The sequence below is a fragment of the Lissotriton vulgaris genome, chromosome 12, assembly GCF_964263255.1.
Source record: "Lissotriton vulgaris chromosome 12, aLisVul1.2, whole genome shotgun sequence".
Classification (NCBI taxonomy): Eukaryota; Metazoa; Chordata; class Amphibia; order Caudata; family Salamandridae; genus Lissotriton; species Lissotriton vulgaris.
Genome location: NC_141700.1, coordinates 391,607,474 through 391,621,780, shown reverse-complemented (window position 1 = coordinate 391,621,780; position 14,307 = coordinate 391,607,474). Strand labels below are relative to the sequence as shown.

Genomic DNA, 14,307 nt, shown 5'->3' with positions numbered 1-14,307 from the left:
GCCGCACAGAATGAACCACAGTCTCACCTGGGTGTAATAGAGGCGGCTGACCGGCTTCCGTCCTCCACTCTGTCTGTGCACCGTCGTCCGCCCTCCGAGGAGCCCTCACCGAGGGGCCGAGCACTCGTGGCCTTGACGATTCCGCACGACTCCGTACCACCTGTGCCTGTAACATACTGTGAGAAACGTTAGCATGTCCCCCCCCCAGACACCTCTTCTCGAACTTCGCCCTCTTCAGGGCTGTCCTCATCATAGTCTAAAATCAACGATTCATCTAACTGAGAAGGGGCATTGACAATCAACGAAGTCTGTCCTGACTCAACCGTTTTAGACCGACCATGGGCCTTACCAGCCCTCATGTTAGACCTTGGCGGGGAGGCCGACTGAACCCGTCTATACACTCCTCCGCCAGTACCACTTACAACCTGTTGATTCGCTGTAAAAGATAAAGCATCAGTACGACCAACACGCGGCACAAGAGAGGTCGTGCGTGACCCGCTCCCATGGAAAACGCTGGGTTCCACCGACGAGGCTGTGAAGGTCGCGCTAGACCTGCAGGCACCGCCCATGTCGAAATCCCTCGTTGGGGCCATCGAGGTCGTACTGAACCTGCTTGAGACGGCCGCGGCGGGATCCCTCGATGGTATGGGACCTGCCGCGCCAGGCTCCACCCGCACTTCTCCTCGGCGTACTTGGGCTGCTTTCCGCCCTGCCAAGTCTGCTACGTCAGGTCGAACTCCCACCTGTAATGAAAAAGGCCGGACTGGTGTGCCGGGTCCCTCACTAAAACCAACTCTAGGAGCAGAAGACAAACCACCAACTCGAACCCCACAACCCCTACCAGATGCGTCCACAAACCCAGAACCACCTGCTCCTTTCTTTTTTAAAGCATCACATAGCCGAGGAGACGGTGGGCAGACCTCGTCATCCGAACTCACATCCAACATAGCTTGAATAATCTGCGACGCCGGCCCCTGAGCAGAAAAATCCTGAACCCTCGCACCCCCAAGGGAGCCCCGAGATGCAGCCCCCGAAACCACTCCCAAACCAGGAAACTGAAAATCCCCGGACAACCCATAGAAAGAACCCCCCTCAGCAAGACCCTGCTGAACCAAACAAACACCACTGTCTACAACCTCCGACGGGCGAAAACTCCCCGCAGGGACACCAGCACCATACCGTTCCCCCCCAAGGGAAGGCCCCTCAGACCGATCAACTCCTTCTACCAAACCCATCTGTGCCCATTCCCCCTCCCCTAACGAACCACTACAGACAGAAACCGCCTCTCCCCTGGTAGACACCGATGGGGAAAACAATAAAGGACTACCCAGATCCCTCACCGACGACCGCACAAGCACACCAGAACTCTCAGAAATGACCGCACCAGGCCCTGACACTAAAGGCCGAACCATGGATCCGCCCACAGAACCACCCTCAACCCCTACAGGAACCTGAACCACGTGCTGACGAATAACGCTCTGAGGAGCGACCACCTCTTGAACCTCCTGAACCTGACCACTCCGCAACGACTGCTGCGCCACAGTAACCACATTCAAAATGGCCTCCACTCCCCCCTCCCCGGTGACGTCAGGGCCCGCCCCCGCGGAGGCCGAAGCCGAACGCTGTGTGCAGCCACGCTGCCTGGAAGCACGACGGCCTCGTAAAACAGGAGCAGAGGCCGCCCTTTCACGTAAACCAACATTAGAAACCTCCCCCGTTACTGAAGGAAAATCACCTTCCCCAACCACTTCGACCAAGGAGGTATCCAAAGAGGCAGATGGGGCAGAAGACCCAGAATCACTCCCCCGGCGGGACCTCGCACCCGCCCGCCGAGTCCTGGAGCGACCCCTTTCACTTACCCCATCCTGTCTCCGGCGTTTCGGGGAGAAACACGCTGCTACCACAGCCGACACCCTCGCCGAAGCCTCCCGCTGGGGACGCGGAGGCTCGGTCTGACCCCGATCACCAATAACCAGGTCCAAACGACCCGCCTCGCTAAGCAGGCGGATAGCCTCCAAAACTCGATAATCTTCACCAGCCATAGTAAGCTAATTCAGCAAAGCTATAGAGGAAAGGAAGAAATACCAAAACTCTGACAAAAATATCTAAGATCAAACCGGCCACCAGGTCACCAAAGCCCAAAATGGTGCCCGTAAAACGGGAACACGCCCATTTATAGGCAGCGCACAATACAACTAAAAACCAGCCCAAAAGGAGCCCAAATGGAATCTGCTAGAAGGGAAGCCCCCACCCTGATCTCCCAAACCGCCCGGGGGAGGAGACCTCCCAGGGGTCGGCTGCCCTCCCCCATGCCCCTTGGTTCGGCCCCCCCACTCCCCAGGGGGAGGGGGACAGTGGCTGGACCGGGGGTCTCAGTGGAGGCCACCCCCGGGAGGCAGAGCCCGAGCACCCAATGATTGGCTGGAGATAAGGGGAGCAAAGGCAAGGAAAGAGAAAGAGCGGGCCCACCAAGCATTGGGGCTGGGCCAGCTCAGCCATAAATTTAAGGTAGGAATGTGTAGGGGGATAAAGGCTATTTAAGGGTGGACACCGGGCACAAGGCCCTCTTTTCTCCGGGGAATTTTGGCAGGAGAAGAGGTGCAGCGTCAACAAAGTGCGAGGTGAGGTGGGGGGAGGCGAGGGGAGGGAGGGATGGATATAGGGTGGGCTGCAGTGTAGTGGGTACAGAAGAGAACGTGTGGGGTAGCAAGGGTGGGGGGACGGTGCTGGGCGTGCAGAGTAACAAGGAAAGGAAGGGACGTCATCAGAGAGTGTGCAATATTAAGAAATATAAGGAGGGGTGGGAGTAGCAAGTTAAATACTCCCCGCAATATTAACAAGCGATGGATGGGGGAAGGGGACCTCTGTGGAAGGGGGGTGGGGCCGCTGGGGTCCATGGCGCGGGCTTTAATGGCACGGGACAGAGGGGTCAGGCTCCTACAGCGGAGGGCGAGGCGGCGTTCTGGGGCAGGGCGTCAGAGTGCCCAGGAAACAACAATAGCAGAGGGGGGGGAGGTGGCCGAGCACGAGTCGGTCAGGTGCGAAGTCTTGGGGACGGGGGCCCACGGGAGGGCTCGAGCGCAAGTTAGAATAAGGAAGGGCATGGAGGGATTGTGGCCAGAGGGGCCAAAGTAGAGGGTGTGATCTGCCATGGGGGGGCTCAAGGATATTCAATGGGCGGTTGGGGATGTGAGCCAGGATAAGTGTGTAGAGGTGCATCCCCCCCCTCCCATCCCCTTCCCCCAGGCGGGTAAAAGGAGGACGGAGTGGAAGGGCTGGATGCTGGCTTAAAGGTTACTGAGATGGGGGCGGATAGTAGATGCCCCTTAGTGTCATGGGGCCGAGGATCGCAGTTTGGCGTAACAAGAGGGGTGGCGCTGGTTCTCGGTACTGGGGGCTCTGTTTTCGAGGGAAGGCACAGCCTCCGGGCGTCAAGCGTATGAGTAGTAATAGCAGAGGGAACTGTCACTGTTTTGTCCGGCTGTATGAATGGGGAGAAATAAGAATAGGTTCAAGTTAAAAGTCACATAAGTACGAACGCATAAAGGACAGAACAAAATGTAACTCCCTGACAGGGTTTTCATTGGCAATAAAATGGCCCCCTAGCTAACTGACTCTGTGATCTTCTCGAGGCTGAAAGGCTGAGTCGCAGTACATTGATTTGCCTTAATGTACAGTGCTTAGAGGATGGGAGGAGGTTGGGGGAGGGTGGGTAAGGAAGGTGCGGAGGGACTATGGGAGGTGCAAGAACGGACATACACGGACAGCGGAAAAGGGCGCCAAGAGAGGAGGCATGATGGGGGTCGGATGGCAGGGCAAAGGAGGGATGAAGAGGGTTTGGGGCCGTCCAGGAGAAAGACAGTGGAGAGATAGGGTTATGGGCGCGGGCGAGAGACGTACAGTTAAGTGCCATTCGGAGAACAGGCCTCTAATGCAAAGGGAGCAGAATGAAGATGGGCTAAAATTGTGTAGCATCAGCAGATGTTTGACTGGCACTCGTGGCGAACAGGCACTGACGGTAGACGGCAGGAATGAGTCATAGATGGGGTAACACGGAACTTGGTTGCCTTTGGGGGGTCCTAGCAGAGTGAACGGAGTAAGTTTCACCCTGCCATGAAGGGATACCACGAAGTTGAACTATGGAGGCTTAGAATGTCCGGCGCGGTCCCGGTGGAATTCAGGCGGGTTTGGGCTGGGGGGGGGGGGGGGTTGGGGGAGGGTGGCAGGGTACGGGAGGAACAGGGGGCGGGAAGGGTGCCACAAGGTGGGGGGCGGGACTGGGCGGCCAGGGAAGACACAGCGTAGGTGGTTACCGACAGGGAAGGAGGAAAAGAATTTGTAGGAGGAGGAGAGCAGGGAGGGCCATCGAGGGTAAGGGCTGGCGAAGGGGGGGGGGCGGAGCTCACTCCACCAGGCATGGCAGGGAGCGGCAGATAAGGGGAGTGGGGGAGGAGGGGGCGAAGGGTACAGGGAGCCTTGGAAATGCCGGCAAGGAGTTGGGAACGCTCCTCCCCCCCCCCCCTTCTGTAGTGAGCAGAATGGTGGATAGAGAAAGGAGTGTGTAACGCGAATGTGCTGGGGGATTATGACGACTTAGTGCAAATGGAACGAAACTCCTTCCGAGTTCATAAAGTACATAAGACAGTTCTCTCTATAACTTTCACATGTAAGATGGTGTTCCACGCGTGCTGCTCGACACAACTGATATGCTGGCTGCCGTTGTATCTAGTGTTTTTATTTGGTACAGTATTGCTGCAGATGCTTAGTAACATTGGTTATGGTGTTTAGGATTTAATGTTTGGGTTTGAATGCGCGTTGTAGCATTAGGTACGGTTCATGCATTGTAATTTAAGAATGTTATTCACCATGTTATTCATAGAGGGATAAATGAATAAATGAAGGTGTGATGAGAAGTGCGCATTCGTGGAGGGGGAGAGCTGGGCAGCTCTCGAAGCAGTGGGGGCTCTGTTTTCGAAGGGAGGGCTCGGGAGATGACAAAAGGTGGATGGGCGCAGGGTCTCGGACTGCGGGGGTCAAAAGAAAGATTTGCGGGAGGGCTGATGGTAATGACGGAGCGTGGACGAAAGTCAGGGGGTTATTGGTTTGTGCATTTGTGTGGGCGGACTTTCCCCGGGGTGTCAGGGCGCTTCACGAAAGGGGGCAGGGGTGAAATATAGTGAGAAAGATTGCAAAAGAGCGGATTGCGAAGGCATACGTTACGTTATATAAGGTGGTGGTGACAATTGTGAGCAAGCAAAATACATGAGGCTGCGGGGCGAGCGCAATAAGCGAAAGCTGAACTCGAAAGGATTGTTGCCAGGAAGAAGGTGTCGGGGCATCGAGGACAATGGCAAGAGCAATGGGTGGGGGGGCGGGCATAGATCGGCAGTTGAAGTGAACACAAGAGGGGGTGGAGACGATAGGCGAGCATGGGACACCGCTGGCGGCATCGACGCTCCACTGCTCCCCTAGGGTCCTGTGCAGCACACAGGTGAGGATTGGGGCGCCAAAGGTAAGGGGCGGAGTGGGGTACGAGCACAGGCAGCCAGGAAGACACAGCGTAGGGGGTGGGGACAGGAGGGAGGGAATTAGCAAAGTAAAGGAATGTGTAAGGGGAGAACATGGAGGGACGCCGATTGTGCTAAGGGGCTGGTTAATTGCATGGCTGGGAGCTGCAGATACGGGGGGGGGGAGGGTGCAGGCAAGGAGCTGCCCTCTCCCCTAGACAACACGGCGTATTTTAGGGCAAAAGGGAAATAAATTGCTTGCTGAAAAAGGATTGCACATGTGCTCTACTCCAGGCGTTGGGCCTCGTTGCCGGGGTTTGTGCTGAGAAGCACTGCGGGCGAGAGGGAGGCGCTGTGCTCTACTCCAGGCGCTTGGCAGAGCTGCATGGGGTTTGTGCTGAGAAGCACTGCGGGCGAGATGGAGGCGCTGTGCTCTACTCCAGGCGCTTGGCCTCGTTGCCGGGGTTTGTGCTTAGAAGCACTGCGGGCGAGAGGGAGGTGTTGTGCGCTACTCGAGGCGCTTGTTCTCTGCCAGCCGAGGGCACGTGCTGCTTTGTTGTGGAGTCAAGAAGTCTTGCCTTCTGTGTTTCCCATCACTGGTGGGGGGGGGGACTTGATATGGAGAGATGGGGCTTCCCAAGCTTCCAGGACTCGCTCGAGGCCTTCAAGGAGCACTGGAGCCCCTCCGAGAGGAAAGCGCCTCGGAGCAAAGGCGCTGACATCCTTCTCGCCAGCAGCGAGGAAGGGGCGGAGGTGCCTGGAGGGAGCAGCCCTCGGGGTCCCAAGGCTCTGGGGTCCCTGCCAGGCAGCGCTGCTCTGCAGCCAGTTGGAGGAGGCGTGTGCAAGGCTCGGCCAACTCGCGCCACATGCACATCCATACGTACCTTTCGATGTTGGTTGTTTCCACTTCTCACGCTTCCAGGTGCAAACTATAGTGTTGTCACCTAATTGAGGGAACGTCCGTTTCAGCTGGAAATTTCAACACTTTATTGCAGCAGTATCGTAGCTGGGGGACGCTCACGCTAGCATCTGTCACTTTCGTTTCAAAGACTACTTATTCCTCACATCGTTTTGCTTTGACTAATCCCCGAATAGATTTATTACAGGGATCACCTGGACTAATATTCCTGATCAAACATTACATTTCTCGAGTAATAAGGATAATTAATTTGGCATAGTAGCTTCTTGTTATTGTAAGGACATGCTAATATGTTACAAAAGGTACAGCACGAACGTAGGCACTGGTGATTTGGCAATTCAACGACTGAACTCTGCTTTCAAGAAAGTTAGTTAACGTCGAGCAGACAGGAAAAAGAGGGAGGGGTGTTGCGGAGTGGGGGGGGGGGCGAGGCGCTATACAGTGCGCAAAGTCTTCGCGAAATGCAGAGGGCGGGGGAGAGGAAGGGCACACGGGTAGGCCGATGCGGGCCGGTGGGTGGGAAACGTTTTTATGGATGTTTACCACGCACGAGCAAGGTGCTCTGTAACAAGCCCACCAGCTCTAGCCCCCCCATTGCCCCCCCACCCCGCATCTACAGGCGGAGGTTCATCATCTCGTGTCCGGCTCCAATGAGGTGGGCCTGTGGTTTCCAAGCCGCCATAGCTGCGCAAAAAAAACAAACAAAAAAAAAAAAACGGTTTGTGTTTTTTGATTCGTCCTTCATCTCTTGCCTAATAATTTACTTTAGGGAAGACTTCATGCAACGCTGCTACTGGAACTTGGGCTTCAGGGCGGCTTTGCAGGTACAGGCTGGCGTACGGGCAAAGTGAGTTCAGTTTCAGGAGGTAGGCGCAGGTTCCACGCTAGGGGGCATATCTCACATCCTAGTGCCCCTCCACGTGGGGGGAACATATCTCACATCCTAGCGACGTTTCATTTCTGGCACTTTGCAGCAGTTGTAAGACGTCGTAGAGTCTCTCGTTGCTCAGATGGGCGGAATTTCAGAGTTATCGGCTCCCACGTCTGCATTGCGAGTTGAAGCAGTATAATGCGTGGCTTATGGTGGTTGAAATGTCACGGTAATGACGCTGAAAGTATGAGTAGGTCACACAAGGGGTAGGGGTCAAGGCGAAGGGGTGCTGTAAAGGAAGACCACTGTAATAAAGGGGGGGGGGCAGGAGGGGAGGCGGTGTTCGGCGCTGGGGAGAGCGGGCAAGGCTAAGGCCGGGGGTTTGGGGTGGGGGGCGAGTTGGGAGAATGGTGAACTCCTAACGCCTCCCGCCCCCTTCCCCAGTGCGCCTCCACCAGGGCCGGCAGGGGTAGGGGGCCAGGGGGGGCAGGGAGAAGGAGGATAAGGGGTTAAGGGCGTGTCATAGACAGACGGAGAGGCTGCCGCACGAAAAAGGGGTGAAGTGCTGGAGCTAGGCGAGGGCAGCTATACACAAGGGTGTCCAATGATGAGAACTAACATGTGGTTTCTTTTATAGAGTGAATACGGTTCGAATACAGTGGACAGTGAAGGACAGAGCAACGAACAGAGTGGGGCCAATAGTGGCGGAGGTCACTGACTGGGCAAAGGGTCAGGAAGAGCACAAGGGGTCGAGGCGTGACGGAAGGTGAGTCAAGGGACAAGGGGGCGATGCGAGGCGAAGTCGGGGAACACCGCGGGGGGGCCAGAGGACGGCACAGCAAGGCCGGGGCACCGCAGGGGTCAGGGCGGCACAACTAGTGGGCTAAAGGAGTTCGCAAGCGGAAAAGGCACTGACAACACTGCTTGCAAGGTTAACACAGTTTTTCAATTTTAGGTCAGCAACGGGAACGGGATTGTTCCAGGCACACCGGATAAGGATGGGAGAGGAGGGGATGTTTCACGGCGGTGCATTGGAACTAGCAGCAAACGAGGAGGCTGGACCTAGCAGGGTGGTCCCGGGAATGGAATACAACAGCGGCCAGGATGCTCAACAGCTGTGGGCCACTTTTGCATCAATAGCAAAGGCAAAGAATTGGGAAGGTTGGGAGCTGGCAATGGCTCAAATGCAAGGACAGGCCCCAGAAGGCGTTGGACAATGCAAGGACGTGGAGGGGTTGCAGGGGGACTTTTTTCCTATTAATGGTCATACCTATGCAGCGACACGTGGGGAAAAAAGGGGTATGGAAAAGAAGGCGAGGGGGCGTGGTGGAGCTGTCGCAGGAGCCAAAAAGGCAAGGTTACACACAGAGGACTTAACAGCAACAGCATTTATGGGTGATGATGCACAAGGTGCGGCAAATTTACGCAAAGACCAGTCGAGTAAACAAGGGGCATTAACAGCTGAAAGTGGTTCCTTAGGTGAGTTGTCAGAAGTCATTAGAAAACTGTTGGATAATTGGCATAAGCCTATTGGTACAAAGAAGGGGGAGGTGGTGGTGGTTGATGAAGAAAGAACGAAGGGCGGGTCACAGGAGGGTTCCCCAATGCAAGTCTGGGAGGGAGGGAGCAGGGAACAGGGGGGCGAGGTAGGGGGGGGGGGAGGAGAGGAGCGGCTCAGGCGCTAAAGAGTAGCAACACGATCCTGGGAAGGGATCCCTTGTCAAAGCCATCACAAGATAATGACAGAAGTACAACGCTGCCAAGGAAGGTAGGGCTAGGGGGGCTGAACGGGACACGGTCAGAAGCATGGCACATACCTCTGGAGGTTAAAGAGAGAGTTTGGAGGAGGGAGTTCATTGATATTTTCACACTACTGGAGCATGTGCGCAGGGGGGTAGACACGCTACGGGTTGCTGGACCCGGCAAGGAAGGGAAGGATAGGAAGAGGATCAGGCCGGAGGAGAACATTAACAACTGGTTAGACGCATTTGCCCTGCTAGCAGCAATAATGTTAGAGAAGTTCCCTGAGCAGGGTCCAGCGTTGAATAGATACAACCAAGCCATCCTGGACAGGTTCAGGCGATACGGAGGCATGGGATGGCTGCACTATGACCTCAACTTCCGCCAACGCATGGAGGAATCACCTGCTATGTCATGGGACGAAAGAGAGGCTAAGGAATGGATGGAACAGATGGGGTCCAAAGCAGGTTATGGTATAGGTTTGGCGGGCGCAGACAATGGTGTACAGCACTGGGGCGCAACGTCGGCGGGACAGGGTTGGCAGGCTAACAATACACAGGCGCATTCGCGGGTGAGTGCGCAGTATGGGTTGGGTCAACAAGTAGGGGCAGGATTCACACAGCAGCAAATAGGACAGGTGCAGTTTCAGCAAGGGGTAGCATACGCGGGCAATGGATCAATGGTGGGGTCCCAGCATCAAGGTGCGGTAGTTGGGGCATGTCAACAGTCCCCTCTGGGTGGCGGGGGGCAGCAATATACATGGACAGGTCCCATGCAGCATCAGGCAAGTGGAGGACAGACGCTGCAACAGCAATTGGGACCAATAGGGCTACAGTTCACACAAGTGGGGCCTGACCAGCAGGCGGGTACCGGTAGTGCAGCGTCCACAATGCAGGTGGGGGGGCAGCTACAGCAAGGCAGCAATGGGCTCGCAAATGGGCAATTCAACGCGGGCAGGGGCCAGCAGCCGCTGAGGGCGGTAGGCTTCCCAGTGGGCGCAGGGCAAACAACGGCAGGGCATCAAGGGGAGCAGAGTCAAAACTACATGAGGACAGTGGAGAATTCCTCAGGGTCAGGGATAGGACAGGGACAGATGATGGGTAGGCAGCAACAGCCCCAACAGGAGCAGCAGCAGGCATTTCGAGGGCCAAAGGGGGCAGATGATTTCAAACAGCCGCTGCAACGTAAACAGAGGGATAATACATGTCGGCTGTTCAACGCTGGCAATTGCACCTGGGGGGTACAATGCAGATTTCGGCATGGGTGCTCCCAGTGTGGCGGAGACCATCCCGCTGTGGCATGCAAACAAATTGTTAGAGATGCAGCGGGCACCACCCTCATGGGCTAGCCATAGTCTGGGCCAGGTTACAAAAGGCCCATCCCCAATAAATTTTGAATTGCTGGCAACACTTTTAAATGGATACCCAAAGATTGAGGAGAGGGAGCTACTGTTTTGGGGTTTCAAGGAAGGGTTCAAAATACCTTACAGTGGTCCTTTAGAGGGCAGATCATCTAAGAACCTCCGCTCAGCGGAGGAGCTTCCGGAAGTGGTTGCAGAAAAAATACAAAAGGAGCTGCAGCTAGGGAGAATAGCGGGCCCATTTGACACCGCCCCTTTAAGGAACTTCATTATTTCTCCGCTAGGTATTGTTCCAAAAAAGGAAGCAGGCAAATACAGAATGATTCACCACCTCTCTTATCCCAAAGGCAACTCAGTAAATGACTGGCTAAGCCAGGATATTTACACGGTCTCCTTTGCAACATTTGACGAAGCCATCGAGTTAGTCAGGCAGGCGGGGAAGGGAGCCCTCATGGCAAAAGCGGATATTGAGGCAGCTTTCAGGCTGCTACCAGTGCATCCAGACAGCTTTCATTTGCTGGGGTTCCAATTCAAGGATAGGTTGTATTATGACAAGTGTATGCCCATGGGTTGTTCGGTTTCCTGCGCTTACTTTGAGGCATTTAGTTCCTTTTTAGAGTGGGCCACGAACAAAGTCCAGCCCGTGGGTGGCAAGCTCCATTATCTAGATGACTTCTTGTTTGTAGGTGAGGCCGACTCACCCGAATGTGCTCAGGCGTTGGAGGCCTTCAAGGTCGTATCACAGGGCTTGGGAGTTCCATTAGCAGCAGAAAAAACTGAAGGCCCCACAACTAAGTTAACATTCTTGGGGATAGAGTTGGATTCGGAGGGAGGGGAGTCACGCCTCCCAGTGGGGAAAGTACAGGACTTTGCAGCAGCTATCAAAAAGGTATTGGCAAAGGAGAAGGCAACGTTGAAAGACGTCCAAGAGTTAATGGGCAAGCTCAATTTTGCATCCAGGGTCATTCCGGTTGGGAGAGTTTTTTCAAGAAGGCTGGCGGGGGCCACAGCAGGCATGACTCAGAAACATCATTTTGTCAGGTTAAAGAAGGGGCTGAAGCAAGACTTGCAGATGTGGCTGTCTTTTCTCCAAAGTTTTAATGGGGTCAGGATATGGCCGTCGCTGTGGACGGCGGATGAGAGGGCGCAACTGTACACAGATGCCTCCAGGCAAGGAGGTTTTGGGGCAATATTGGGGTCTGCGTGGTGTGCCAAAAGGTGGCCAACTGCCTGGCGACGATGTGGCTTCACCAACAATATCACAGCATTAGAACTCTTTCCCATTGTAGTGGCATTGTCATTATGGTCAGACACCTTGGCTAACAAGAATTTGGTCATCAGGTCAGACAACATGGCAGCCGTCCATGCAATTAATAATCAGGCGGCGTCATGTCACGTAATATTGGGCTTATTAAGGCAGTTAGTGAGCAAATGTCTCCAGTATAATATTCAGATAACAGCTAAGCATGTGCCAGGTTTTCAGAACAAGGCAGCTGATGCTCTTTCTCGCTTGCAGTGGGAAAGATTCCGTACAGAATGGCCAGAGGCGCAACAAGAAATGACACCCTTCAAAGAGGATTACTGGAGAATAATGCCTTAGAACGGGAACTACAGAATATGGCTGAAGAGGCCCTAGCGGTGGGAACAAGACACCGGTATCGGCGCTGTGTGGACACTTTCCAAAACATGACGCCAGAGGTTTTCATGCTTCCGGACAATGTGCAGCAACTGGGGATGCGGGTCAAAAAGTTTGTGGTGTGGGCCAAGGGGGCAGGAAAATCCAGATCATGGGTGGGGGAGCACCTCGCAGCAATAGCATACTATTCAAAGATAAGGGGTTTGGAGGATCCGACGAAGGGTTTTGTGCTTAGGGCAGCATTGAAAGGATGGGCCAAAAAGGAAGGCAAGAAGCAGGACAGCAGGTCCCCGATTGAATTTAACACACTTAAAATTTTAATGGACAACATCCCTAGGGTGTGTTACTCGGAGTCTGAGAGTAAGTTGTTCAGATTAACATTTTCTCTGGCCTTTTTTGGGGCCTTTCGCATTAGTGAACTAATAGCCAGGGCGAAAGGGGACAAAAGCAACAGGGCCCTGTTAGTGAAGGACATATCCTTAGGCACACACCAGGTGTCCCTTCTGGTGCGACAATCTAAGACAGATCAGGTGGGAAGGGGACAGTGCATCACACTGAACAGGATGGAGGGGCACAGCTCATATTGCCCAGTGACGCTTTTAGCAGGGTACTTGCAGGAGCGGGAAGGTGCTGATAGGAACAGCTACCTCCTCACTCACAGGGATGGGACTCCGTTAACACTTTATCAGTTTAAAAGGGTGTTAGCAGCAACGGTGCAAATATCCGGCCTCCAAAGGTGTCACTACACTACACATTCATTTCGCATTGGGGCAGCCACCACAGCCTTCCAGGAGGGCATGTCGGCGGAAGGAATAAAACAGATAGGCAGATGGGAGAAAAGGTCACCCGGCCGGGTGGGAACCGGCTGGTTACCCGGGAGTGATTGGACACCGGATGCAAAGGGGCCATCCGGTTTGGGTTAAAGCAGACGCTTACCCAAGGAGTGTGTGGAAACCGGAGGTAAAAGGTTACCCGGTCGGGCCGGAAGCAGAAGCTTGCCCGGAGAGAAAGGAAAAGGTGTGTCCCAGGGAGGGGGTTGCCTGGGCAAGGATAGCTGCACTGAATGTAGGGCACAGTGCAGAGGCATTGGTGGTTAAGGACGGGGACAAGTCACTTTGTAAAGAGAGCCGCACTGAATGTAGGGCACAGTGCAGAGCTGGTTGTGTAAGGACGCACGGTCGCCAAAACAGAAATAATGGCTTGTAAAGGATCGCTTGTAAGTGATAAATGCCTAATAAACTGCGGCCTTAATTCTTCCATAAAATAAACTGGTGTGGTCTGAATTTATTGGGATTCGGGCGGTGCGACCATGTGGGGGGTGCCTCTGCTGTGCCCCTTGGTTCGGCCCCCCCACTCCCCAGGGGGAGGGGGACAGTGGCTGGACCGGGGGTCTCAGTGGAGGCCACCCCCGGGAGGCAGAGCCCGAGCACCCAATGATTGGCTGGAGATAAGGGGAGCAAAGGCAAGGAAAGAGAAAGAGCGGGCCCACCAAGCATTGGGGCTGGGCCAGCTCAGCCATAAATTTAAGGTAGGAATGTGTAGGGGGATAAAGGCTATTTAAGGGTGGACACCGGGCACAAGGCCCTCTTTTCTCCGGGGAATTTTGGCAGGAGAAGACCCGCCCACCCACCCTTGGAGGGACAGGAATTGAAGGGGGGGGTAGACAAAAGAGGTGAGATTAGTCGCAGAGGCATATGGGGCTTACAAGAGATCCTGTGGTTTCGGAAGAAGGGACAACAGACGGCACTTACAAAGCGATCCAAGAAGAATACAAAAAGCAGGTGGCGCAGAGGGCTCAGACTACAAATGGGGCAGGCGGGACCCAGGGGGTCACTGGCAAGCTCCCCGAGCTCCCTGTGTTCAGGTAAACCGGAAGTAAACAATTAATGGCGCAACGCGGGCGGGGGGCGGGGGACAAACGCCAACCCGGAAGGGAATGTGTGGGCCCCGGAAGTGAAAAGGTCACCCGGCCGGGTGGGAACCGGCTGGTTACCCGGGAGTGATTGGACACCGGATGCAAAGGGGCCATCCGGTTTGGGTTAAAGCAGACGCTTACCCAAGGAGTGTGTGGAAACCGGAGGTAAAAGGTTACCCGGTCGGGCCGGAAGCAGAAGCTTGCCCGGAGAGAAAGGAAAAGGTGTGTCCCAGGGAGGGGGTTGCCTGGGCAAGGATAGCTGCACTGAAGTTAGGGCACAGTGCAGAGGCATTGGTGGTTAAGGACGGGGACAAGTCACTTTGTAAAGAGAGCCGCACTGAATGTAGGGCACAGTGCAG

The 14,307-nt window shown here is 54.9% G+C and overlaps 2 protein-coding genes across 4 annotated transcripts in view; both read left to right on the top strand.

Annotated features, from left to right (window-relative positions):
- Positions 1–14,307, top strand: part of SNX20 (sorting nexin 20) — a 126,511-nt gene that overhangs the window by 34,227 nt on the left and 77,977 nt on the right. The window lies entirely within an intron of this gene.
- LOC147674092 (uncharacterized) lies at positions 2,333–13,711 on the top strand. Of its 2 annotated transcripts, XM_086945156.1 has the most exons (4): positions 2,333–2,508; positions 7,935–8,063; positions 8,253–8,776; positions 11,914–13,711. In XM_086945156.1, exons 3-4 carry the CDS (start codon positions 8,296–8,298, stop codon positions 12,954–12,956), a joined length of 1,524 nt encoding a protein of 507 aa, XP_086801282.1. In that variant the 5' UTR covers positions 2,333–2,508; positions 7,935–8,063; positions 8,253–8,295; the 3' UTR covers positions 12,957–13,711. The 2 variants fall into 2 exon arrangements, with proteins under 2 accessions (XP_086801282.1, XP_086801283.1); XM_086945157.1 differs by lacking the exons at positions 2,333–2,508; positions 7,935–8,063 and having other exon boundaries at positions 8,224–8,776.